This window comes from Solea senegalensis, linkage group LG9 (assembly GCF_019176455.1).
Source record: "Solea senegalensis isolate Sse05_10M linkage group LG9, IFAPA_SoseM_1, whole genome shotgun sequence".
NCBI lineage: Eukaryota > Metazoa > Chordata > Actinopteri > Pleuronectiformes > Soleidae > Solea > Solea senegalensis.
This window is the reverse complement of record NC_058029.1, coordinates 659,141-686,040: the sequence shown is the minus strand read 5'-3', so window position 1 is coordinate 686,040 and position 26,900 is coordinate 659,141. Positions and strand designations below refer to the sequence as shown.

Here is a 26,900-nt window from a genome sequence, read left to right as displayed (position 1 = left end):
TGCTGCCTCGTGTGGTCACTTTGTGTCACTGAGGTCAATCCAAATAAAGGATTTTACAAAATAAGACATTTGAACTGAGTGATGGAGCAACAACTCCTGTGTGTGATGTTAAAATCACTGATTTTCTCTATGAGGTTTGGTGTGGGAGAGTGAGCGGTTTCACAAAGTGACTCAAATGTTCATTTTCCAGGCAAAAAACGTCTAATACCTATTTTTCCTTGTGCTCTTACTGGTAATTATGTTTCCAGCAAGTTTGACAGCATCCCATAAATGCCTCCTTGAGTAGAGGCTGTGTCAGCTAACGTCATGTGATTAAGCGACGCTATGAGCAGCGATCATGTGACCTGTGTGGTGGTTCCTGAGGCATCCCTACAAAGTGCAGCAGGATTTTTAAAATCTTAAATATGGATTATTTCATGGATGAATCTTTGATGGGCAGAGCATTGACGGAGCAGAATGAATCGCCAGCGACTTTGCTGACATAAACCAGAACTTCATTCCCTCGGCGCGCTGCATCTGAACAGATCTCTGACAAAGAACGTGTCATGCATACAAATCCCGACGCCCGCATGACTCAGCAGAATGTGGAGCCTGCACTCGTCACACTGCGAGTTTGACTTCAGCTCATTTTCCCGAATCACTCCTCTCCTCCAGCTCCGCCGCCTGAAAATAATCCGTCGGTGGAGTTAGCCTCTCGCTAGCAAGGTTAGCGTCAATAAAAGATGATTACTTTGTCAGCAAAGAGGTCATTGAGGGTTTTAAGCCGCTCACTTGAGTCCAATAAATCCAGCTGCCATCAGTGTCGTCTTACACTGGCGTCGTAAGCGAGCGCAGGCGCTCGGATTTATGTCCCTCCTTCTGTAAAATAACCAGGATTTAAACCGTCAAGGTCACCGGGGAAGTTTTCCCTCGCTAAACCTCGCCAGGAAAGTTTGGGAGTTTGGGAGCACAACACTTTATAAACATTCTCTGTAAAACTATATTTATCCTTTTTAAAGCAAAATCATGAAGTTTGTCACAGATGCTGCTCTGAGCTGAGAATAAGTCTCTGTGCTGAGGTTTGTGCAAGTTTAAGGACTGAGAGACTGCAAGAAGACAGAGTGACTGAGCAAGCAAGGAAGGAAGGAAGGAAGGAAGGATGGAAGGAGCTGCTTTGATGTGTCCTGTAACTTGACCGACCATCAGACAGAATATTAACCAAACCTAAACTAACCGCAACTGTTTCCTTTACCTGTGATGTTGTAGAAGTAGTTGAAGCAGTTGAGGTTGAGGCTGCACGGCTCCTTGTCCGTGGTCTCAGGACATTGTCTCCCGACGCTGGGCGAGCGCAGGACGTACGCCGTCCGGATCCGACTGTTGGTTCTGGTACACGGCTGAAAAACCAAGACACTCATCAGTTTTTGTCACACTGACGCTTTTATTTACTGGACAATAAAGCATGTAACTGTGAATGTTCCTGCCACCACAATTCAATTAAGCTTCCTTGTGTAGAGACATTCTTGCTCCCGAGAGATTCCCAGGATGTGGAATTTGATTTTTTCCAGCAGGAAATTACTGGATGGATGTTTTTCAGCTGCAAATTCTACACCGTCACTGCTTTCACAGACGAGGAGTTGAAGGGGAAAATGACAGCCTTTTCAATAACTCCATCACTGCCACGATGAATAAAACATGCCACAGGCCCCCTGCTGCTGCCGCCGTGGCCTCCATGTTGAGATTGGAAGTGTAGTAAGTGTGTGTCGAGCACTTTGGGAAAGAACAGGGTTTGATTAACAATGGCCGCGCTGCTGCTGTGAGAGCAGCGGCTAAAAAACAGATTTTTACTGTGAAGCAGAGGGAGCAGCGGGAGCAGCGGGAGCAGCGGGAGCAGCGGCAGCGCCGGGTCGCATGGAGCTCGTGAACGTGCTGGAACCTGAAGTGTGAAACCTGGGATCACACGTCACTGACGTCAGGTGTCTTTAAAGTGATAGTTCAGGAGTCGACTCGAAACCCTCACTGAAAACATGACGACCAGCAGGAAACCAGAGACTTTGACAAGTTAGGCCTCGGAAGTAGACCGTAGTAACAGTTTCTTTTCAAATGATGTTTAAAATAGATGATAAATTATGACACATATGAGTGGACATCAGTGTGATTGACAGCTGGTGTCGTCCCATGGACGCAGGTGAATATCTCGACAACTCAAAACATGACATCATTACTTAATAGTTTTATCTTAAATTCGACACCTGCTTAGGTCTTTTATTCACTGTTAGACAGACTTTTCTGACTGGGAACTGAAGATTAAGTCGCTCTGTGAACCACTCACTCTCACACACCAAAGTCCACAGAGAAAATCATTGGTTTTAACATCACAGCACACAGGAGTTGTTGATGCACTGCTGCCTCCATCACTGAGTTTTTGTTTGTTCAGATTGACCTCAGTGACACAAAGTGACCACATGAGGCAGCAGAGGACCAGCAGCTCCTGTGTCCCCGCGAGCTAAAAACACTTTTCTCTATGGACATATTACAGCCTGGGACATGTGACAGTGTTATCTAGTGGAAATGGGTTTTTTTTTCTCCATATGCAGAATATGACCAAAAACAACGCCATCTGGTGGAGAGTTGTAAAAACAATCACTTCCAATGAGTGAGATGAAAAATTGCAGTTTGAATGGTTTTTCAATGGGACATTTTTGGCACTGAAGGGTTTGAGTGTAACACTTATTTGTACACAGTGTGTTTTAGCTTGTAGACTGTAGGAGCGTAACACTGGAGACGCCACACTTGAAAAATAAAGTGGACTGGCCCTTTAAATGTCAGGCGTGTATATTGTAGACTGAGTTGTAAAAGGTTGTTATGATGCAGAGCAGGAGAACAATCCTCATGTGCTCATTGATATTTATGAACACAGTCATGGCAGAGTTGTGTCTTTTATCACAGACCAATAATATCGTGACATGTGACTAATTATTGTTCCCTGTTTATTGTTGTTTTTGTCAGAAGCGCGGCGTCGTGTTTTTGGCCGAGTTTATCATGTTTTGTGAGCGCGTCACCACCATGTAAATTTGGAAACCTGCCCGGCAGCGGCGACACTTTCTCATAAATAACTTTTCCCTCCCTGCTAAAGTGTAATATAGGTGATGTATGAGCCTGCCTCTGTGTTTATATCTCTCTCTCTCTCTCTCTTCTTTTCTTTTTTTTACTCCTCCTTGGTGGACGAGAAATAACCTGTTGATGACAACTCACACACACACTCACACACACACACAGGATAACACAGAGCAGCCAGGTTGTGAGTTCTTTCAGCCTCCGAGAAAAATATTTATGACAAGAGGGAGATATGAAGATAAATCTCAGGAGTGCGACGTTCTCATCTTTTATCTGTTCCAGACGTCTTTTCTTTTTTTCCTCACCAGGCTGCAGCGACTCCACGCCCCCCAGTCGTTGAGGACGCAGTCCTCGGGGCAGGGCAGCCGACTCTCCCTGGCGCCCAGTGGCATCTCCTCGGGGTCACACAGATAATCCTCCACAGACTCTGACGGGCCGTCGATGGTGTTCAACATACACCTGAAACACACACCCAATTATTTTTAGCAAAACTCTTGCTGTTGTTGTTATTGTGGGGGAAAATATGTAACTCTCAATAGGTCTTTATGGAAATAATAAAAAAACAAACACACAACAGAACACAACTCTCTCACTCTCCCACACCAAACCTCATAGAGAAAATCAGTGATTTTAACATCACACACACACACACACACACACACACACACACACACACACACACACAGAGGAGTTGTTGATCCACTGCTGCCTCCATCACTAAGTTCTAATGTCTTATTTTGTCACTTCAGCGTTTGAAATCCAACGTTCAGATTGACTTCAGTGACACAAAGTGACCACACGAGGCAGCAGAGGACCAGCAGCTAAAATCACTGATTTTCTCTCTGGACTTTGGTGCGGGAGAGTGTCACTAATTGTCACTCGTTCTTAGACAGTAAACACCGATTCATAAGTGGAAGAACAGAACAGTTACCTGACTTTTCGGGTCTGGACGCCTTCACCACAGTTCTCCTTTAAATCCACGTTACTCACTTTCCACACACTCCACGGCTCGGCCACCCACACGTACTGATTACAGTCGCTCTGACACGGCACCACCTCGTACACCTGAAAACCACCACAGTCCGGTAAACCAGTGGCTCTCAAGCCCTGGGTCAGGACCCACAGACGGATCATAGGAGATTTGTTTTGGGGTCCCCAAAACAAATGAGCAGAATTTTCCTCCCAGACTTTTAGTGTAGATTTATGTTTAAATTATCTTGGAAAGAATTGATTCATCCATTCAAAATGAATAGTTTTTACAGATATGGCTGCAAATGAGTCGCAACATTATGAAGGAACATGATTTATATGATGATTGTTTTATATGATTGTTCCGCCCAGCGCAAACCGAGTAAACATAGAAAAAAGGTTTTCGTTTTTTTTAAAGTTTGAAGTTTGGAAGAAGCCACTACGTGCTTCACATCACAGTACTGTGGGTCTTAAAACCATAAACTTTGTGTTTGAATTCAGGTTCAAGGATCACGTTCCACGGCCAATCAGCTGCTCCTCACAGAGGAAACACGTGGCTACTTAATATGCAGCTACTGCTGCTGCGCTCCTCACTGTGACTGCTGCTTATTACTGTGACTGCTGCTTCAGGAGCTGTGTGTGCGTTTTCCAACAAAGAACTAAGTCTTTGGTTTCTTAACGAAGGCAGAGGCTTATTATGAATGTGTGATTTATTACGAGGGCAAAATCATGTGATTTTCTTTTGCTCTTTTAAACTCAAATGTTTGACAGAAACACGTAAAACAGCAAAAGAAAAGTTTAATAACAGATTCTGTTTCCTGCTTGTTTCAGAGCGATGACTGTCACAGTGTGTGTGTGTGTGTGTGTGTGTGTGTGTGTCAGGCTGCATCAGGAAACAGCTGAGACAGGCGGTTTGTTCTTACCTGAGCCTGAGGCGGCGAGTCACATCCACAGAGAGAGAGAGAGAGACAGATGGAGAGACAGCGAGAGAGACAGAGAGGGGGATTAAAACAAGACACATGGATTAATGAGCACACGTCACTCTTCATATTCAGGCACAACCTACAGTATAATCAACACTTTGAGAGGATATAATCATAAATATCTGTTTACACTTGGCACACACACACACACACACTGCTACTTTGACCACTTGTCATATTTGTCTCAGTAAATCAGTCGCACACGCAGTACTGTTGATTAAGTTAATACAAATAACATACACACACATTCTTGTAACGTCTCTTTAATGAGACATATTGCATCCACTAGTTCCTAACCCTGACCCTAAAACCAGGTTTTAACCCTGACCCTAAAACCAGGTTTGAACCCTGAACGTAAAACCAGGTTTTAACTCCCTAAAACCAGTTTTAACCCTGACCCTAAAACCAGGTTTTAACCCTGACCCTAAAACCAGGTTTGAACCCTGAACGTAAAACCAGGTTTTAACTCTGATCCTAAAACCAGATTTTAACCCTGACCCTAAAACCAGGTTTGAACCCTGACCCTAAAACCAGGTTTGAACCCTGAACGTAAAACCAGGTTTTAACCCTGACCCTAAAACCAGGTTTTAACTCTGACCCTAAAACCAGGTTTTAACCCTGACCAAACTAAAGTTTCCTGTAGTTTACGTTTTTTTGGTCCTCATAAAGATACAGAAACAAGTACACACACACACACACACACACGTGTACGGGACTGACTTCTAACCCGGTCACTAACCTTAGTTATAACCAGTTAATGCCTAAAACCCTTCATCTTAATCTCATCTTGGCCCTAAACTTAATCAGATCCTCAGAAATGAGGTTCTGCCTCATTAGGACCAGGTTTTGGTCTCTACGAGGATCATTTTCAGCAGGGTTCATCAGTCCTCAGATGGTTACCTGGTTGATGTGATCCAGTTTGGGACACGGACGCCCGCCGTTGTACGGCTTCTCCCGGAGCCACTTGGAGCGAACTTTGACCCCGCTGCCGCAGGACTTGCTGCAGCGCGACCAGTTGGACCATTCGCTGAGTTTACAGTCTGACGGACAGGGAATGATACACGCCTCCTCGATGTAACCTGAGCACACGGAGAACACAAACAACACGTGTTCAGATGAAAGGAAGAATAATAAGAGTTCTTTTTCCTTATCTTTTATGAAACTTCTGCGGTTCCCAGAGCCACTGTCATTTTTACAACTTAAGAAAAACTAAAGCTCTTTATAAATATTACATCCACTGTGAGGAAAACAGCAAACCATTAACTTCACAAAATAATATAAATGAAATTATCGATTCTTTTTCAGCCCCCGGTGGAATGAAAACGCCGCCGCACGTTCAAAGGCCTAATTTCATGGTCGGTTATAAAACAATAAAAATGAAATAAAAGCTAGAAAAGGAGTTGTTAGTGTGGAAGCTGAAATTCATCTGCTTCATCTGCTCGTCGGAGCCTCGCCGTAAACTTCACAGACAGACAGACCGAGGCACAGACAGACAGGCAGGCAGAGGCGCAGACCAGAGGCACAGACAGACGGGCCGAGGCACAGACAGACAGGCCAGATGAGACAGACAGACAGACAGACGAACAGAGAGAGGCACAGACAGACAAACAGAGGCACAGACAGACAGACAGAGGCACAGACAGACAGACCGAGGCACAGACAGACAGAGGCTGAGCTTCATCTGCTCGTCAGAGCCTCGCCGAGTGCCTCTGTCTGTCTGTCTGTCTGTGCCTCTGTCTGTCTGTCCGTGCTCATCCCAAATAGAAAAACAAGGGTCACTTTGCTGGTCTGGCCATGACTTTGGTGGTGCAAAGGATTGTGGGTACATAAAGAATGTAGAAGGACTCTGTGCTTCGCAGAATTTGAAGGATCCTACAAATTGGATCCTTGATGACATGAAATTGTGCTGCTCAAGGATCCGTCGTCATCGTTTACTTCCTGCCTCCTCCTCCTCTTCCTCCTCCTTCTTTTGTTAAAGTTGGTCGATCCTTGCTTCAATCATCATCATCGCCGCCCTCACGCTCAGTTTAAACTTTATTAAATGAATTCATTTGTTCCGGTGTCTTCACTTGATGACGGTTGTCACAGCGGTGTGAAGCTGCAGCAGAAACATTAACACGTTCACCAGTGATGATGAATGAGCAGCGACGCTCACACAAGCCTGACGCCGGCTAATTTAACCATCATTTCTCTTTTCAAAAAAAACCTCCCATATGATTTATTAAAGTACTAAATAATAATACAGCGTGTAAAAAAGATGACATGGTAACTTAATCAGTCGCTCTTCATTTTAAATAATGCGTTCACGTGTTCCCATAATAATTAAAGTTAAAGGGGAGAAATGGATGCAGAAATAGGAAAAACAAGCACTTAACGTGAGAGTGTGAAGGATTCATCAGCAGCTTCCTCATCCGTGTGCAATATTCCCGAAAGATCCATAAATACTTGGGAATTCTTGGCGTTTGTCCCAGAAAACATTTGGCAGAGGTCGCTTTTGACACGTAAGGATTTTCAGAGTTCAGAGATTTGACGAGCAGAAGTTTTCCTCTTCCTGCTCTGAGTTTCTTCAAAAGAATATTTTATTTTTAAGGTTAATATTCTGTACAAAAATAAATCAAATCAATCTATTAAAATCCAGGCTGTTTGGACTTTAGAGACGTTTTCTTTTGGCAGTGGAATTCAAATTATATATAAAACTATTAAAGGAAACCATGGTACTTATATTTTGACTTAAGGATTAAGTTCACTATGGATTATTTAATAGATTAATAAAACAATGAATCGAGTTTCTTTGGATAATTTGGACAAATTCTCAGATTTTTCAGCTTCTTAAATGTAAATATAACAAAACAATTGTTAAAACATTTGAGAAGGTCGTGATTTTCAAGACTGATCAACATTTTCTTTTGTTTGTCCCTCAAGAAAACACTGACCTAAATATTTTTCCAGCATCTATTTTGATCGAGTCCTAAATGATTCTGACTAAATTGGGCCGATTTTTGCTCTCATGACAGTTTCTCAGCCTCAGGCTGTCGCTGCATCACTGCAGGCTCTTTCTCAGCTTAGAGAAGAAAGAAATGAATAATCTGACCAGAGTCTGACCTCAAACTTCACTCCTGACACAATCTGTTCAACTCTCGTCAGGGTCACTGGTCCTCAGTGAGATGTTCTGACCTTCACGACTTCCCAGTGAAAACACGTTCCATTTATGACAGAGCAGATCTCATAGTTCACGTTCTTAACTCCAAGTGTCTGAATGTGACACATCGGCATGTAGACTAGAGGAGCCGAGAATCAAACCCACAACCTTCAAGTTGAAAGACAACCACCTCTACCGCTCATCTACCGTCACCCGGATGCGACGCACATTTTCCGTGCGGCGAGTTTCGATGCAAAGGTGTGAACAGATGTAAAGGGACAGTTCAGGGTTTATTACTGATATAATCAGCAGTATTTTTGGAAGTGGACATGTTTGTCCTCAACGACTTAAGGGGGCAGTAAATTCAATCTGAGAGTCAAGTCTAAGGTTTGTGGAGGATACAGGTGGCGCTACAGTCTGGGCGCAGGGAAGAGGACGCTTCCCTACCAAAGAAGAAGAGAACGATGCTTCATCTCCCTCCACGTCTGGTTCAAGCGACTCACAGCTGAAAGGTCCGGTCGTCGGAGGGTTGCCAGGTCGAGGCTCGGATGACTCTCCTTGACGACGGCGTCTTCTGTTCTTATGGAGTCATGAAACCAAAAGACGACGGCGGTTTCTTCTCTTCAGACTTTTCCAACACCGCGTCACCACATCAGCCGTGGTTGACGGTGAAAACTAAAGAAATGCCTGTTACTTCTCTCTTTTCTTACGGCCAAAACACACCTACCTCCGGAGTTTGTGAATTGCACTAAACGGCGTGAACGCAGTGTCATGACTTTAGCTCAGAGAATGGAAGCAACCGTCAAATCAAAAGACGGCGGCTCTTCAGTGGACGTTGATGTGGTGATTGTGTTCAAAACACCATCAGTTTCAGCTCAATGTGCTAAAATCAAACGACACATATCCATCGCCGCTATTTTCTTCCTTTGAATTTTAAATTCACTTCCTCTCACAGAGAAACGAGACGATGTGCGGCACGAGGAAAACCCTGGAATCACAGCACAGTGTGTTCCTCTCATGACAGAAATAATAGTCCATCCTCCCGTTCTCTCTGTTAATATCTGTGAAACACAGAGATGATGATGATGATGATGATGATGATGAGCATGGCTGACATCACAGGCGCTGAGTCAGCCCGTTTTCTCCTCAATCAACAATTTAAATCCATGATGACGGAGAGAAAATGAGGCAGAGAAACTGGAGAAGTGGAGAATCAGAGTCTACACACACACAGATTTGAAGGATGTGATGAAATCACTGGTACGATGTCACGCTTGAAGAAGCCAGAAATGTATCTTCTGACTGTCAGAGAGGCAACAAAATGACTCACATAGAAAGCATATAGGGTACAGATGTAAACATGTGCATTACTGCTGCACATCTTATGCGTGTGTTATTGCCATTTTACCGTGTGAATTCACCTTCATGCAAGTGAACATATTTATCGCTTAAAAAGAAAAGATTCTACCCTCATCATCCTTTGGACGCCTATGTGGCAAGGTTTTAGGACTTGCCACATGGTCCTTAGGCGCTTTAAGGACCTTTAAGGATCTTGAAGGACCAGAACAGGGAATTTCTGCAGCCAGTAAACATCAACACCACACAGCTCAAGACTCTGGCACTCGACAGATCACCTGACAGATCACCTGACCTGTGCCACTGCACATTCACAAATACACCAAACCAACAAAGACCGACAATCCACGAGGTGCATTCAGCGACACCTGCAGGAGGCTCAGGGGAACCCTCTGGCATCTGGGTTCACCTGATCTATCTGTGTGGGGCTCAAGGGTCGGACTCGCTGCAGTCGATTAACCCCTGCCCACCGCAATGGACAGCGGGGGGCGGGGTGTGGGTGTGTGTGTGTGTGTGTGTGTGTGTGTGTGTTGTTCTGTCTTTCATTTTCAAAAAGCTCAACGATGCTGAAAGATGAATCCATGGATACACAAACAATCTCACACACACTCTTACACACTCAGATTAAGCAACGCATATGTGAATATGTGACTCACAGCAGGAGGCTTAACCCATGTTTGTACACTCACACACACACACACACACACACTCTATTTCACAGTAATTTCACACAGATTTTCAGAATTCCTCGCGTTCTTTGCTTGAAGAAATTCTCCAATCTGAGATTGAAAAAAAACCCCTGAGGAGTAGATAAATGAATCTGAAAGAAATGTCAGAAAAATGAGCTGTGACTCAGTGGGAGGAGCTCTCTCTCTTGCTCGCTCACATGTGAACAAACAAACAAACAAACAAAGTCTTTCTCTCCACATGAATATTTAACAGTGAGAAAAAAGAAAATAATTCCTGCCACAATAATTTCTCACCTGAAACTGAGTCTGAGGTGGAAGAAAAAAACAAGAAAAACCTCAAATAAAAGATGTTTTCTTGTGCTTCACTGCCAATGTATGTCTGTTTACACACACACACACACACACACACATCATAAATTAATATGGTTTTATAAACTCCAGAATATTCTGCAGAAGTGAATTCCTTCTTGCTTTTTTTACACTGTTTTCTTCTACAGAAGTTGAACTTTTGAATACTTAATCCACTTAATTTCTATCCACCATGATGAATTATGAATTATGATTTATGAATTGTGGGCGTGTCGTGAAGCGTAAATGGTCATGTTCTGTCGTAAACGGACGCTAACACAGAGCATGAGAGAGTGAACATGTGACAACGTGAACCTGCGACTTTAACAAAACAAAAATCGTCGAGTGAAATTAACACAAACTCAACAGTGTACGGAAGAGTATTAGTGCCACATGTAAAAAAAAAACAAAACATGAATTCTGACTTTAATCTCAGAATTCAACTTTAATCTCAGAATTCATGATGTGTTTTTTACATGTGGCACTAATACTCTTCCATATATGTTTGTGTTAAACTTTGCTTAGTTTTAACACTAAAGTAATGATAATGATAAATGCAAATTGTTTCAGTTTCACATTTTCACACCGATAGATTCCCTGTGTATTATGGGATGGGAGGACAAACCTCAGCTGGACTCACCGTGGCTGTTGCAGCGCGACGTCTCCACCAGCCTGTTGTCCTGGTCGTAGCACGCCATGGCCTGGTAACGATAGCCCTGTCCACACTCCTTCACGTCGCCCTGGACCTTCAGGCCCAGGACGCTCTCCGCTCGGCCTCCCTCGGGCAGGATGCAGTCGGACCAGTTCCCCACGGGCTGGGCGTTGTATTTGTCGCAGGGACAGTACTGGGTCTCACTCAGCGGGTACATCTGCGTGTTCTTACACTTGTCTTTCTTCTTGCTCCTACCTGAGGGAGTGGACAGAAACAACAAAAAAGATCGCAAATATATGAGGAAAAAAATTCCCAATTATATGAAAAAAAGTCGTAATATTACAAAAAAAAGTCATCATAGCCTGAAAAAAAATTGCAATATTTTATGAGAAAAATAGAGTTGTGACATTTTCTCCTAAACACAAAGAAAGTTGCAATATTACGAGAATTAAGTTGAAATGTTACGAGACAAAGGTCATCATAATCTGAAAAAAAGTCACAATATTTTATGAGAAAAAAGTAAAAAAAGAGTCAAATAGATTTGTGACATTTTTCTCGTAAAAAGAAAGTTGTATATTAGTATATTATAGTTGTATTATTAAGAGAATATAGTTGTAATATTAAGAGAATAAAGTCGTAATATTACGAGAATAAAGTCGTAATATTAGGAGAATAAAGTCGTAATATTAAGAGATTAAAGTCATTCCAAGAATAAAGTAGAAATGTTTTGTGAAAAGTGACGATATTATTTTCAGGTGAAGGATTGTGGATCATCTTCACAAATAAAGAAATACTTTATCTTTTGTAATGAAGTTTTGGATCCAGGAGTGGAACAGTGTTATAGCACCACCTACAGGCCTGGCATGTTTACTACAGTGTTTAGCATCAATTTGAAGTAAATTTGTGCCGTTTTGTAAAATCCTGACCTTGAGAAAAGAAGAATGATCTGCGATACATTGATCTCCTGTTCTGTTCTGCACGTGTGTGTGTGTGTGTGTGTGTTCACATGTAACCTTTGAACCTGTGTGTGTGTGTGTGTTGTTTTTTTTTACACCTGAAGGTCAAAAGTGTCACAAACAAACTCAACTCTTCACATCAGGGAGAAAAATAAAAGCGTCTCAAATCCACTTTGACTTGTCCACCGCCTCAGGTGTGTGTGTGTATGTGTGTGTGGGGGGGGCATAAATGCGTCACACCACTTTTTACAGCACTGATGCACCCGGCGAGCGTCTCTCTGGGGGACACCGCTGATGGATAACAAAGGGCTGAGGAGTTATTCCAGATTTGTTGCTTTAATCCCAGCGGAGCGTTTAGCCGGCGAGAACCATCCCAGCAGATTTATGACCCCGGGTTTACTGCCGCTCTCTTGGACAGTTGCCCGCCAAACACCACACCCCAACATTGCTTTGCACCTCATCAGCACTTAGAGGACGATGGTGTGAAACACGTTCTCACCGATCAGCGTCCTCTTCCTGCTGCGGACGCCCACACAGTCGGCCGAGCACGACGAGAACTTGGACCAGCTGGTCAGCTGACAGTCGTCCTGGCAGGGAAGCTGACAGCGCTGAGTGATGGCCGGCATCGTCCTCGCAAACCTCAGACACTCGCTGATGTCAGCCTGAGTGCCGTCCAGCTGACGACAGGACACGGCTGCAAGAGGACAGGTCAGAGGTCACAGAGGTCATGTCAGACAGTGGACAACAATTTGCCAAAATGTGTTAACATGATGATTTGAGACTCGTCTTATTCTACAGATTGAAGACGATCTGCACAAATATCACAGTCATCATTTGAAATATGTTTTTCACATGAAAATGAGAATAATGAAAATTTTCACTATTTATTTATTTATTTATTTATTTATATGTTTATTTCGGTCATGTCAGTTAGATCACTCATCACACATCATCGTTGTGTAGTTCACACAATACACATAACCGAAAGGGAAAGCGGGAGAAGCAAAAAGCTTATCTAGTCCCGCCCCCATTATCCACAGAATACTATGACTTTCCCTCATAGTAATCTGTGTTAATCTGTGTTAATCTGCCCCTGAGTTTACCTGTAATCCTCAATTTAGATCAGTTTTCCCTGTGATTAATGTAATGACTTTGATATGTAAAGTCAGTCAGGTGAACAAGCTCCTCCCACTTGAATCCCCTGTTACATCATATCTACTCTGGATTTTCCTGCTCAGATTAGATCGACTGGTACTGCTGCTGTTACTGCTGCTGCTGTTACTGCTGCTGCTGCTGTTACTGCTGCTGCTGCTACATCTGCTGTTACTGCTGCTGCTCATGTTACTGTTACTGCTGCTGTTGTTGCTGCTGCTGCTGTTGTTACTGCTGCTGCTGCCACATCTGCTGTTACTGCTGCTGCTGTTGCTGCTGCTGTTACTGCTGCTCCTGTTGGTGCTGCTGCTGTTGTAATGCCTGTTACTGCTGCTGCTCCTATGTTTGCTGTTAATGCTGCTGTTACTTCTGCTGCTGTTACTGCTGCTGCTGTTACTTCTGCTGCTCCTATGCTGCTGCTCCTGTTAATGCTGCTGCTGCTGCTTTTACTGTTACTGCTGCTGCTGTTACTGCTACTGCTGCTGCTACATCCGCTGTTACTGCTGCTGCTGCTGTTGCTGCTGCTGCTTCTGTAATATTTCATTTTCCTGTGATGCAGACGTTTGAGCTCCCCACACACACACATCTGTCAGGTGGTGCGTGAGGTCACGTCGTATCTCGCACCAACATGTGTGAGTTTGTGTGTGTTTGTGTGAGTTTTATAGACAAGTAAAGATGTTTGTAGATGTTTTTAAACAGGCTGATTTTGTTTAAACGGAGGTGTCAGACTCACTATGTGGTGATTCTGGTGAGAGGGATGTGGTTTCTCTGTGTCTGTGTGTGTCTGTGTGTGTGTCTGTCTGTCTGTCTGTCTGTCTGTGTGTGTGTGTGTGTGTCTGTCTGTCTGTCTGTGTGTGTGTGTGTGTGTCTGTCTGTGTGTGTGTGTGTCTATCTGTCTGTCTATCTGTCTGTCTGTCTGTGTGTGTGTGTGTGTGTGTGTGTCCCTGGGTAAATTGGGTTAAGGTTGTGTTTAAACCTCCATCTGCAGGTCCAGATGCTGCACAGTGAGACAAGAATTTGATTTTTACGCTGGTGTGTGTTTGATGACTGCGAGGGAAATGTGAAGAGATTGATGTGTGTGTGTGTGTGTGTGTGTGTGTGTGTGTGTGTGTGTGTGTGTGCACCTCTAGTCTGAAGACCTGGTCCGCAGGTTTCTTGTGCACTGGGACTGTCCTGTCGCAGAAACCACGGCACCAGCTGGCACTTCCTCCACTTGTGTGTTTTCCACCTGGAACAAAATCATGACAGTGAATTCATGTGAGTGTAAAACACAGTCTGTAAGTTTGACACCAACATCCTGTTCTGTGGAGAACAGAACCCGTGCTGGACTTAACGTGTGTCACTGTCACTTTAAATCCACAGAGATCGAGCGATAGATCAGATCACAGGAAGTTCATTTCAGGTCCAGATATTTCAAACGTGATGATGTATTGACAGTGTTTATGTACAAATGAAAATGTGTAAATAACACACAGTGAGCAGCTGTTTGTCCAAACACCTCATCACAGAATCCACTCAGGACCGACACACAAAAGACTGTCTGTTTGTTTCTGCAACGCTGTCAATCAAAAACTGACTCCGCCTTTCAGGCACTTCCTCCAATCATCATGCAGAAGCCCAGCATCTACGCCCCGCTCCGCCCCCTGCTCCATTGACTCCCAGAAACTACGACTAAAACTACTACTACTACTACTACTACAACTACTGCTATTACAACTAAACTAGTACTACTACTACAACTAAACTACTACTAAACTACTAATACTACTTCTACTACTGCAATTAAACTACTACTACAACTAAACTAGTACTACTAATACTACTTCTACTACTGCAATTAAACTACTACTACAACTAAACTAGTACTACAAATACTACTACTGCAATTAAACTACTACTACAACTAAACTAGTACTACTACTACTAAAGCTAAACTACAGCAACTAAACTACTGCAACCAAACTACGGCAACTAAACTACTACTAAACTACCGCAACTAAACTACTAATACTACTTCTACTACTGCAATTAAACTACTACTACAACTAAATTACCAGTAAAACTATTACTAAACTACTACTACAACTAAACTACCCGTGATGTGGTTTTAATGCGTAAGCTGCTACGGGAATAAGAGAATCACGTAAGACGATCATGGTTGAGTGACGTCATCTTTTCACCAACGTCAGAAAAATAAAAACAAAACTGACCAAAGACAAGTTTGACCTTCAGAATGATGGAGTGACCTCTCAGACTTTTTTTTATACCTGAAACCTGGACAGACAGCGGGGACGTCACAGTCCTTGTCCTCCTCCAGAACCTCCGGACACTCCTGTCCTCCGTTAGACGGCAGCTGGATGATGAGACGCTTCCTCCACTGCTTTGTCTTCACCACGTTTCCAGCTGAGGAGACAAACACAGATAATCACACACACACACACACACACACACACACACACTAATCACTCATCTAATACAGTGTTTTCATGTGTATTTACCTATAAACACGGCTGACAAGCTGATTTTAAGACACTTAACAAAAGCCTTAACTGACACACACATTCCTTTAAAATAAGAAATACACATAATAATTATAATCATATTAAAAATCCTATTAGACTATGGGATTGACTCAGATTAAATGTATGATATTTACATGTGTGGACATGTCCTCGAGTCTCTGGATGATCCTGAACTCACCTCTGAATCTTCATGAGTGTGTGTGTGTGTGTGTGTGTTCCTTTCTGTCATAAACACTGACCTTGGCAGGACCAAAACCTGGTCCTAATGAGGCAGAACCTCATTTTCTGTTTGAATGTGAACAAGTTAAGGTGAGGGTTAGGACTTCACTACTTCACTGGTTAAGTTTAAGGTTAATGTTAAGTTTAAGTGTGTCCAGTGTGTGTGTGTGTGTGTGTGTGTGTGTGTGTGTGTGTGTGTGTGTGTGTGTGTGTGTGTGTGTGTGTGTGTGTGTGTGTGTGTGTGTGTGTGTGTGTGTGTGTGTGTGTGTGTGTGTGTGTGTGTGTGCACAAGGTGAAGGTATCAGTGGCGTCACATTAGCATGCGCGGCCACAGGCGCGGCGTGTTCAGAGAGGAGAGAGATTTACGCCCGCGTGTCGAACGAGGAGGTCATCAAAATATGGACCATAATGATTTTCCCTCATAAATCAATATAATAACGTTTGCTGCTGCTGCTGCTGACGTCCAGACACTGACTGCAGCACAGAGGTGACCTCCTCTCAACATTTGTTTAGCTCACAGCGTGAAAACAGAAGAACAAAGCCGTGCACTTGTTGACTCGTGTCGTCACAAGTGTCAGTCAGACTGTAAACACGTGTAAACATGTGTAAACATGTGTAAACACACGTGTAAACAGACGCGTGTTTTTGTGTTAGCTCATGCATCTGATTGTGTTTACGAACAACCGTCACTTTTTGATCTGAAACGCGTTTATTTGATCGAAAAAGGTTCAAATGTGAACGTTAGAAATTAATTTGAGCTCAAACTGCACAGAAGAGACAGCAGTTATGACAGCAGGGTCCAGCAGGGGGCGCTGTGAGCACAAATCAGCCCTTTACAACAAGAACACAGTGACGTTTCACGTCACGCTGACATCGTGACTCTGATGACGTATGGAAGAATTTCAGGTGTTAGCTTAGCTGTTAGCGTCACCCGAGTAAGGCGATCATGAACATGTGATCAACCTCATGTGACCAACTGTGAGAATGATTATGAATGATGTCATCGTGTCCCTGTGTGTGTGTGTGTGTGTCTGGAAGATGAGATAGATGAGATTAGGTAAGGTCTTCATGTTTCATGTTTCATGTCTTCATGTCTTCATGTCTTCATATTTTCATGTTTTCCTGTTTCTTATGTTTTCATGATGTCATGTCTTCATGTTCTCACCTGCGTCACAGGAAACAGGACACGGCGTCCAGTCGCTGAACGGGGACACGATGCAGTCCTTCTTACAGGGAAGCTGACACGGTCTCACTGTGCTGGGACGAGGACCGTCTGGACACCTGAGACACACACACACACACACACAGTGAATTATAGGGTCATATGGGAGACACTTGTCCTCCATAAAACATTATGATTACGTGTGAATATCAGTCACAGGAGAAAAGCACCTGAGCTGAGAGTCAAACTGAAAACAATTCACCATTTCATTTGTAACGCAGTGATAAAAACCTGTAAAATACCTTGTACAATAATAAAATAATACAATTCTATGAATGTGAAGACGTTTGTTTGTTTGATCATAAACAAACACACATTTTATTGGAAAATTTAAAAAAAAAAAAATATATATATATATATATACATAAGAACTCCATTTATTATAGTTAAATATAAAGATGACATTCTGTTGATGGATGTTGGAGGGGGTGTGGCCACCAGGGGGAGCTAACACATGCTACTGGGAAAGGGTTAAAAAAAGAGCCTAAAATAGAAATCACTTAAACCACTAAAATAAAAACTGTTTAGTACCATTTAACTTTCATTTTGCAGATTCTGTAACAGTTGAATATGCGTCTTTTTCATCAGAATTTGATTTTTAGTGAACAAATAGAGCAAAGACGATCAGAGACACTGATGAAGGAGGTTGTAAATGTCCTCCAGGACCTGATGAATCAAGATTCATCAAGATTTCTTTGTCGTTATTTCTGAACTTACACCATAAATCAAGTGATTTGAGAGAATGTGCACAGGCTGCAAATTCAAAATGAACGACCTCCTGTCTCGTTGAGGCCATGATCGTGCTCGACTTTTTTGTTCGTCTCTGTCGATAACATCTTCCCACCGAGTTTCGGAAAATTCGGCGGAACTCAGTTTTGCCTCTGTTTTCACCTTTAGGGGGCGCTATAGCGCTCTGGAGCAACGCACGGGTCCGGTAACTATGCCAATATCACATTTTTGCCAGACCTGACCTCCATGCAGAGTTTCTAGAGTTTTATGCTCGTGAAAAATGACGGAAAACCCGCGGACAGAATAATAATCTGAAGGATAATGAAAGGCTCCTCGCCGTTGCGGCCCCTGACATTCGTGGCTCGGGCCCAAATGACAGTTCTGCACCTTGGGGACGACACCGGGCTCCTGGAGCCTAAAGTCAGCAGAACATTAGAACATCGTCAGCGTAGAAACTCCCTCATTTGAAGTGTTTTTTACTCTCCGTGAACACGAGGTCAGGCTGAGGTTCGTGAGGATGAGGGTCGAGATTAACCTGCTGCAACACGTCTTATAATCTCATCTGTGAGACACTGTGTGTGGACGACACAAACATCTGCCCTCTGGGCGTCCGCTGCTCGTTTATCGGAGAGGAGATCGAGGTCTCACAGGGGACACGAGAGGAGATTTGTTTTAATACCAATAGACGGAGTTAAATCCTCCCGAGCAGAACAGAAGCCTCTGGTGTCTTCATACAGAGAAATAATAAAAGAAGCAGCAGCAGCAGCAGCAGCAGCAGCCGCAGCAGCAGCAGCAGCAGCGGGACACGTTCACATTTCTTTACAAAGACATGAATGAACAGGTGTCTCACTGGAGGACACTTCAGAACCTGTGTGATCCTGACACTGGATCTTCTTATTTTAGCTGCAGAGTCTGTGGCGATCGAGGAAACCTGACGTCAGCGAGGAGACAAAAATAAACAAAGATCTGTGTCCAGGGGTCTCACACCATGGATCACACCACATTCAAGGACTTTCCAGGACCATCCATCTTCTACTGCTTTATCCTCCACATGAGGGTCGCAGAGGGAGGCTGTGCCAATGTCAGCTGACAGAGAGGCGGGGACACAGCCTGGACAGATCCTGGACACATGGTCAGTCCATCACAGGGACCAACAACTCTGTGTTTGGACTGTGGGAGGAAACAACTTTCCAGGACCAGGACCCTGACACTCTCAGTCATGACTCTGGTACCTCAGCGGTTCTGTTCCACGTCACCAGAACACGTCACATGTGCTAAGCAGAACATTAGTGACAACGTTTTCTTCCCTGAAAGCATTGATTTTATGATGCAGAGCAGACACAGCAGCTCTGCTCTCGTGTCCATCTGCTGCCCTGAGGCTCGATCTCCAGCCTGCTGTCTGTCTGTCTGTCAGGAGTCATGTGACGTGGTTATTGTGGCTCAGACACACACACACACACACACACACACACACAGACATCAGCTGTTATCATCGCATCAAGAAAGCTGACGAAAAAAAGCTCGGACTGAACGCAGTCACGATGAGGCACGCAGGTCAGAGAGTGCAGCAGTTCTCTGACCTCACTGTCAGTTTGGTGTAGGTGTGTTCAGGGGCGTGTTCAGGGGCGTGTTCAGGGGCGTAGGCCAGTTTGTTTGGTCACAGTTTTTGGGTTAGGGTTTTTGAAGAAGCTGTAAATGAAACTAACGATGTTTTGTTCTGGGTTTTTTTGTGATTCTTAAATGAATTAGCGTTAATCTTTACTCTCTCTTAAATATCCTGACTGTTCTATGCTCTGATTTCTCCTCTCTTCATTCTGCTCAACCATCTGCTCATGAGGAAAAAGCAGCCGCTCACTGTGTGTGTGTGTGTGTGTGTGTGTGTTTGACATTTAAAGATCATTATGAGATTGTGAGTCACTCAGTAAGAAAACAACAGAAGTCATGAGCGAACATGGCTTCACTAATTTTACACGGCGACAAACACGCGTGTGAATAAAACCCAGTTTGTGTAAACGTCAGTGCAGCGAACGAGACGACATTTAAAAACCAAACTCTCTCCAGACTTTTCCCCGTGGAGAATCTTCCCGACCAAAGCTTTGTGTTACTGTTTGTGTTCTGCCAACACACAAAGCCTGCGCTTCCCTTTGAAAACTGGGATGTAATTAGGTTTTAATCGTCTAAATTTAGATAATACTCATCATTAGCTGAGCTGGGAATATGAGCAGAATACATGGGGAGTGTGCACTTATGCAAAATCTAATAAAATCAGCAAACATCTACGATGTCTTTAAGAACACGTTCATGCCTTTATCTCACTGTTACACAGACTTTCAAACTTTATAAAACACTCACTCTCACACACACACACACACACACTCACACACACACACACTCTCCCACACACACACACACACACACTCTCCCACACACACACACACACACACTCTCCCACACGCACACACACTCACTCTCCCAGCAGCTCCTGTGTCTCTCTGGACTTTGGTGTGGAAGAGTGAGTGTGTGTGTGTGTGTGTGTGTAAAATGTGTGTCCAGGTATTTGTAATGTTGTGGGGACCTACACCTGCTACACAGTCCCATTATATTCCTTGTGGGGACAAAAAGCAAATCTCCACAACGTAAATGACTACATTTTAAGCTGAAGACATGTTTCAGGTTAGGATTAGTCCAGTAGTAATTGTGGTTAAGGTTAGAGTAAGTCTCCACTTACAAATGAATGTAAGTCAATTGAATGTCCCCTCAAGTCATGAATGTCAAAGACTCTTGTACATCACTGTTGTTATCGTCCAGCAGAAACAATAAAAAGATAATTGGAGGCAAATCGATTAGAACCTTCTTCGACCTGTGGAATCTGCTGAGCTCATGTTTGTCTCTGTGACTCAGCGTTTCTCTGTGTTCTCACACACACACACACACACACACACACTCTGGCCCTTTATATAATGCATACTTCCATCGTGTGTGTGGTGATGAGTTCGCTGAGAGGAATCTTCAGTGTCTGAAGGAACTCATAGTGATTCACTACACGTCCACTTTATTAGGTACACCTGTCACACTGCTGCTTAACACAAAAATCCCATCAGCCAATCACACGGCAGCATCTCAGACGCGGCGGTGTTTAAAAGTCTTTTCACTCCGTATGTTTTGTGTGGACTGCAGTTTGTCATGAATCCACATCGTGCTGTGAAGTTAAACACTCACTTCTTCCTCTTTAATTATTTATTTTTTTCTTCTTCTACCTTGTGATTTAAATTGCTTTACTTTAAGTATCAATCTCTTGTAATTACTGTCATTATCATCAATGACAAATTACCGGCGCTCAAAATGGCAGCGTTAATTAGTCTCTGAGGGACAGAGAGAGAGACATGATTGATTTATTTATCTATTTATTTATTTTATTCGAATCAGGAGTAAAGTCCATTCATTCATTCATTCATTCGTTGACTGTGACTAATTGAAATGAACTCAATCTTCCTCTTCCTGTTTCCTCGTAAACGATCGACTCCGACCGACTCAATTCTACTTTGATGGCGATCGACGATTAAAAGTTGACGTTCGATCTTGTAAATTTTAAGGGTTAAGTTTAAGTTAACTTTAGAACACAGAGCAGTTAACATCACGATGTTAACACATATACACAGAGGCTATAATAATATACAGCATGTAAGAGTTTAACCGTTCTCTAGGGTTTGAACGATTCTGAGCGACCGAAACTCGACTTAGATGATGATCAACGATTAAAACTTTCTATTTTACACATTTCAAGGGCCAAATGATTTTAGATTTTAAGGGGATTTTTACCTCCGGTTCCTGCTCCTCATTACTTTACCTGAGTAGAAAAAGTGAGCATAATACTTCATATCCAGCTTATATGGAAATGTAGCCTACATTTATATTGCATTTTCAAAGACTTTATAGATAGCATGATGTTTTTAATGCAATTTTTCATTTTTCTAGTGCATAAAACAGCCAGTCTGAGTATAATATTCCTATTCATTTCCAATGGTGGTCGCTTTTGAAGGTGCGGTGATGTTGAATAATCCACTGCAAATTCAATGAAAGCCACTCAGCAACAGGGAAACAGTCAAAAAGATGAAAAACACAAACTTTATGATTTAAAACATCGTTTAAACATCACAAAATAAATACACGTGTCAATCACAATCATGTGTTGTTTACCACTGAGCTGATTACTAACATAAAAACCACGACCTTTAACCTTCCTTCACTCACTCACTCACTCAGGCGGGAAAAACAATAAAGGTGCAGCTTACTTCTTTGGAGGAACCTGACCCACGTTGACGCGTACGCAGATGACTTTACGTGTTTGCAGTCCCATGGAGCAGGAAGTCACACCAGAACCTCCACTGCTGCTGCTGCTGCTGCTGCTGCTGCTTATTATCCGTGTCATGGTGGTGGACGTGTTGAGTGATGGCGAGGAAGGGTCTTCAGCACAGAGTCCCCACGCTCCGGTCTGCCAGTGGTAAACGGTGCATGCATGCTCGTTACAGTTCCTGACCTCTTGAAGGGAACTGCTGTTGGGGCAAAGAGCGCCACCTACAGACAACAACACACACACACACACAGAAAGAGTCAAAACGATAATACAAATATATAACTACTCATGTTTCAGATTAGTACGAAGCTAAAAAATCCTGGTGACAACCCACCAACTGTTATTCAACCATGGAGTTCAATGTTCCACATTTATTGGATGTCAGTATCAGTATTTACTTTCTACCAAAGTCAAATAACAATGTCAATTTATTACTATAGTAACAATTAGGGATGTCCCGATCTGATATTGATATCGGTTCAATATCAGCCAAAATATGCGTATCGGATTATATCGGACCGCCTCGAAAGTCTCCGATACAACAGTCCATTCCGCTCCAGCTCTTCTATCCAGCAGCGCCCGTTGTGATCACAACAACAGCGTGTGTGCGTGTGCTACTGCGAGTTCCGAGGTTCAACATTTTTCTTTAAACCTCTGAAATCAGAGGCTACGAAGCTAGCTGTTAGCACCATGCTAGCTCATCCTGAGGCGAGCTGCCAAAACAACATCATTTCATGAACCAGCGCCACCTGTCGACTTTCAACAGTTGGGCTAATCCAAAATAGTGAAAAAAGGGGGGTGTTCTCTGAAGACACGCTGTTACCTGTGAAACGCGGGTGCTCTGATAACACCCCCATTAGCACTTGGTACTTTCCTCCAGATTAAACCATAGACTGTATGAAATTAACATGGCAAAAAATCCAATATTCTTATGTTGAAGGTTAAAATGTATGTAACCCATTGGTGAATAATAAATGGGTCAGTTTTTCTCATTGTTGCTGACTACTGTTCTCTGTTTAAGTTATATCACTTGATCAAGCCTATTCTAACATTCCACACTACAAAATATGTAATTAAAGTATGTATGATTCGTGCTGATATCGTATCAGAGCAATATCTGTATCGGCCAATACTCAAGGCTGCAATATTGGTGTCGTATCGGAAGTGAAAAGGTTGTATCAGGACATCTCTAGTAACAATGAGCTCTGAAACACAACAAACCAACAATGACTAAAACACACAGAAACTGCACGAGTTAGATACAAAAAACTAACACTGTCTCCTTTATAGAATAGAATGTCTTAATGTGTTTGTGTTGTTTAAGAAAAGCTTTCAGTGGCGTCTTCACTTCATGTGGAACTCACAGACCATAATAATGTTCAAATGTTAAAAGCTAAGTTGGCAAAAGCACAAAGGGATTTTATTTAGCTCAGTGGAAACTGAGCCATTTATAGTTTATTGTTTCCCATCAGAGCTCAGACTCACTGCTGATTTCATACAAACATACACACACACATATATATATATACATACATATACATATATGTGTATCTATATATATATATATATAATATATGCAGCAACATAAAAAATATAAAGTCCATAAAGGAAAAGACAACAAATAAAAATAATCTCATTCATAATGAGATGGAACTTTCTTTAAAAAAAACCCCCACAGTTGTGAATGTGTGAAAGAGTGAATGAATGAATGAGTGAGTTTCAAGGTTTTTTTTTATTTCCTCCCTGAGGCTGTGAAGCGAGTCTCAGTTTGATTGATTTTTATGTTGTCCAGTGCGCTGATGCCTGCAGACGTGAGTGCGCTCACTCTCCTCCATCCTGCAATTTAATTTCCTTTTTAATTTCATCATTGTCGTTAGAAATGGACACATGGGCAAATTTTACTATTCACATTTTCTCTCTCGCAGGTTCATTGGACTCTCTCTCTGCCTCTGGGACTGAAAATATGATCCTGTTATTCTCAGAAAAACCCAGCTCAACATATTCCTGAAAGTTCTGTAATATGAATACAAGAAATCTGTATTTATTTATCCTCACAGTCAGACAGACAGACAGACAGACAGACAGACAGACAGCACCACACCTGTGCTTCCCTGCTGGAGCTGACACAGAGACAGAAACAGTCATGAGCGTCACTTTGCATTCTGGCATAAGTTAAAAATGGTGTTTCAAAAGTTACATTTTATGTCCTTAAGGTGACAAATGTAACTATTACTTTTACACAGTGTCTTATAGACATAATAAAATATAAAAAAGTATTAACCTTTGACACTGACCCTGAGAATTAACAAAATGAAAATGTTTAAAAACACAACACGTATATAAGTATAAAAGGACGTGAAAGAACCTTGTTTTCAAAGTCAAAAACAGCCAGTTCTGCTCTGTCAGGTGTGTTTTGTTGTTATCGCTCTCAAAATGACTCTCTATTCCCTCAAGGTCGCTCAGGTCCAAATATCCACAGCTCTCAGTCGTCCCCAGAACTCACATGAAAACCAAGGTGACCCAGATTTATTTTGACAATTATGGAACTGGAGCTCCGTCCACGCACCAGGACGACTCTACTCTGTCTGCTGATAAAACTCATGTTTACTTCTTGACTTTTCTTTTAAAAATGAAGAGAAATGAAAGAGTTATGTTTTTAGGGCAGCCTGTGGTTGAGAGGAAAGAAATTGGGCTTATAACTGGAGGGTTGTTGGTTCAAATCCCAGGACTGGTCAAGGGCTGGGATGCCCCAGATAAGTCAAATTCACTATCAATAATTGGTGTGTGTGGAAAAACATGTAATTCTATTCTTTGTTTATTTTATAAAATCTGTCTGTGAACATTGTCAACTTCAGTATTTAGCTGGAGTTCTCAGTCTACAGCCTACAGTTCACTTTTTTGTCTATATTATTTGTTTTCAAGTATTTTAATTGTGTGTGCAGCACTTTGTCAAACTGCTGTTTCTTTTAAAAGTGTTGTATTGAAAAATCCTTGTTCCACAGACGCCGACTTCTTTGTTTCCCGGTGACTCCAAAATTTTCTAGAGGGGTTTTCTATGGCCAATGCCAATCTTTTAGAAGTCAGTGAAGTCGATAACTGAAAAATAACTCCCGGAAAATAAAATAACAAACTGCAGCGCATGAGAGAGGAATGCAGAGAACCAAAGTATGTCGAGATTTAACGAGAACAAATCTATCTACTACCTACCTAAAGTCTATGATATCTTGAGAATATGTTTTATCTTCATATTAGACAACCACTCACTCTCCCACACCAAAGTCCATAGAGAAAACCAGTGATTTTAGCTGGCGGGGACACAGGAGCTGCTGGTCAACTGCTGCCTCGTGTGGTCACTTTGTGTCACTGAGGTCAACCTGAACGAATGACTTCAGATGCTGAATTTTACAAAATAAGACATTTGAACTTAGTGATGGAGACTCTGTGTGTGTGATGTTAAAATCACTGATTTTCTCAGTGAGGTTTGGTTCAGTTGGAAAACAGACCCTGTCATCCATTCATCTTGAAAACATGCTTTCTTTCTATTATTCTACAGCTACTTTATTTCTTTTCTATAGTCAAAGATTTACCCAGAAGCTCAGGAAACTTGGGCACTCGTGACAGACCTTTGATAAACAAACACAGATGTTAAAACACAACAAGTGACACATGAATGAAGTACACGACGTATAAAAACTACTGCAACACGACAGGAAACAGGAAACAGCTACTTCACTATTTCACGGCCAACGAGCCTCGACTGTGTTTAACAACAATCAATTATAAATCACTGATTGGATCGTGTACAAAGAAGATTGTAACTAAAGGGTGAAGAGAGAGCTACAAGTTTAACTTTAATTACCCTCCATCACCGTGATCCATGCTATGACCATCGCTGTGACTGAGACACACACACACACACACACACACACACACACAGATGCAAGTAAGAACAAGCAAATGCATGAGACTGATCTGACAGAGATTAAAGAAAAGTGTGTTCCAAGTAAAGAGAAGAGCAATAATCAGCAGCACAGATAAGAAAGACTGTGACTGAGATAAGGACACAAAAAGCACACGATGCAGACAAGTGTGAAATCCAGATACTCAGTGAGTGACAGCAGAGGACGACCTGAAAGACCGCCTGTGTGTGGACAGCAGGCGGAGACCGACTCACCTTCACCAGCATTGTACGCCAGAATGGAGCGGATCCTCATCTGCTTGCCCTCGATGGTTTTGCTGGAGCAGGTCTGAGAGCAGGTGGACCAGGGCGTCCACTCGCTGAGGACGCAGTCTCTGGAGCAAGGCACCTCGCAGGGCACGGGGTCAGGGGGCGGGGACGACGAGCACAGGTTCCTGTCCACTGCGTCTCCTGGAGACAAAACAGCGTTAAAGGGTGAGCGAATATTAAAGATGTAGTTTTCCTCCAGTTTGAAGGTTAAGTCGAATAAGGAAGTAACAATTAAATTAATAGCCACCAGGGGGCAACTACAAAAAGATGTATTCCATTCAGGCATCTG

At 42.7% G+C, this 26,900-nt stretch overlaps 1 protein-coding gene across 7 annotated transcripts in view; it reads right to left on the bottom strand.

Moving 5' to 3' along the window:
- LOC122774991 (thrombospondin type-1 domain-containing protein 7A-like) overlaps positions 1 to 26,900 on the bottom strand; it is a 108,039-nt gene that overhangs the window by 24,268 nt on the left and 56,871 nt on the right. For 4 of the 7 annotated variants that reach the window (XM_044034649.1, XM_044034651.1, XM_044034648.1 and 1 more), the window contains 12 exons: positions 26,558 to 26,752; positions 22,322 to 22,604; positions 17,244 to 17,359; positions 15,605 to 15,740; positions 14,462 to 14,565; positions 12,685 to 12,879; positions 11,218 to 11,484; positions 5,946 to 6,124; positions 4,986 to 4,991; positions 4,025 to 4,158; positions 3,399 to 3,552; positions 1,232 to 1,373 (listed from right to left, as the gene is read on the bottom strand). In XM_044034649.1, coding sequence (XP_043890584.1) covers positions 1,232 to 1,373; positions 3,399 to 3,552; positions 4,025 to 4,158; positions 4,986 to 4,991; positions 5,946 to 6,124; positions 11,218 to 11,484; positions 12,685 to 12,879; positions 14,462 to 14,565; positions 15,605 to 15,740; positions 17,244 to 17,359; positions 22,322 to 22,604; positions 26,558 to 26,752 — 1,911 coding nt within the window. Of the gene's footprint in view, positions 1 to 1,231; positions 1,374 to 3,398; positions 3,553 to 4,024; positions 4,159 to 4,985; positions 4,992 to 5,945; positions 6,125 to 11,217; positions 11,485 to 12,684; positions 12,880 to 14,461; positions 14,566 to 15,604; positions 15,741 to 17,243; positions 17,360 to 22,321; positions 22,605 to 25,970; positions 26,007 to 26,242; positions 26,282 to 26,557; positions 26,753 to 26,900 lie in introns of all 7 variants that reach the window. The other 3 variants (XM_044034646.1, XM_044034645.1, XM_044034647.1) reach the window with 1 other exon arrangement.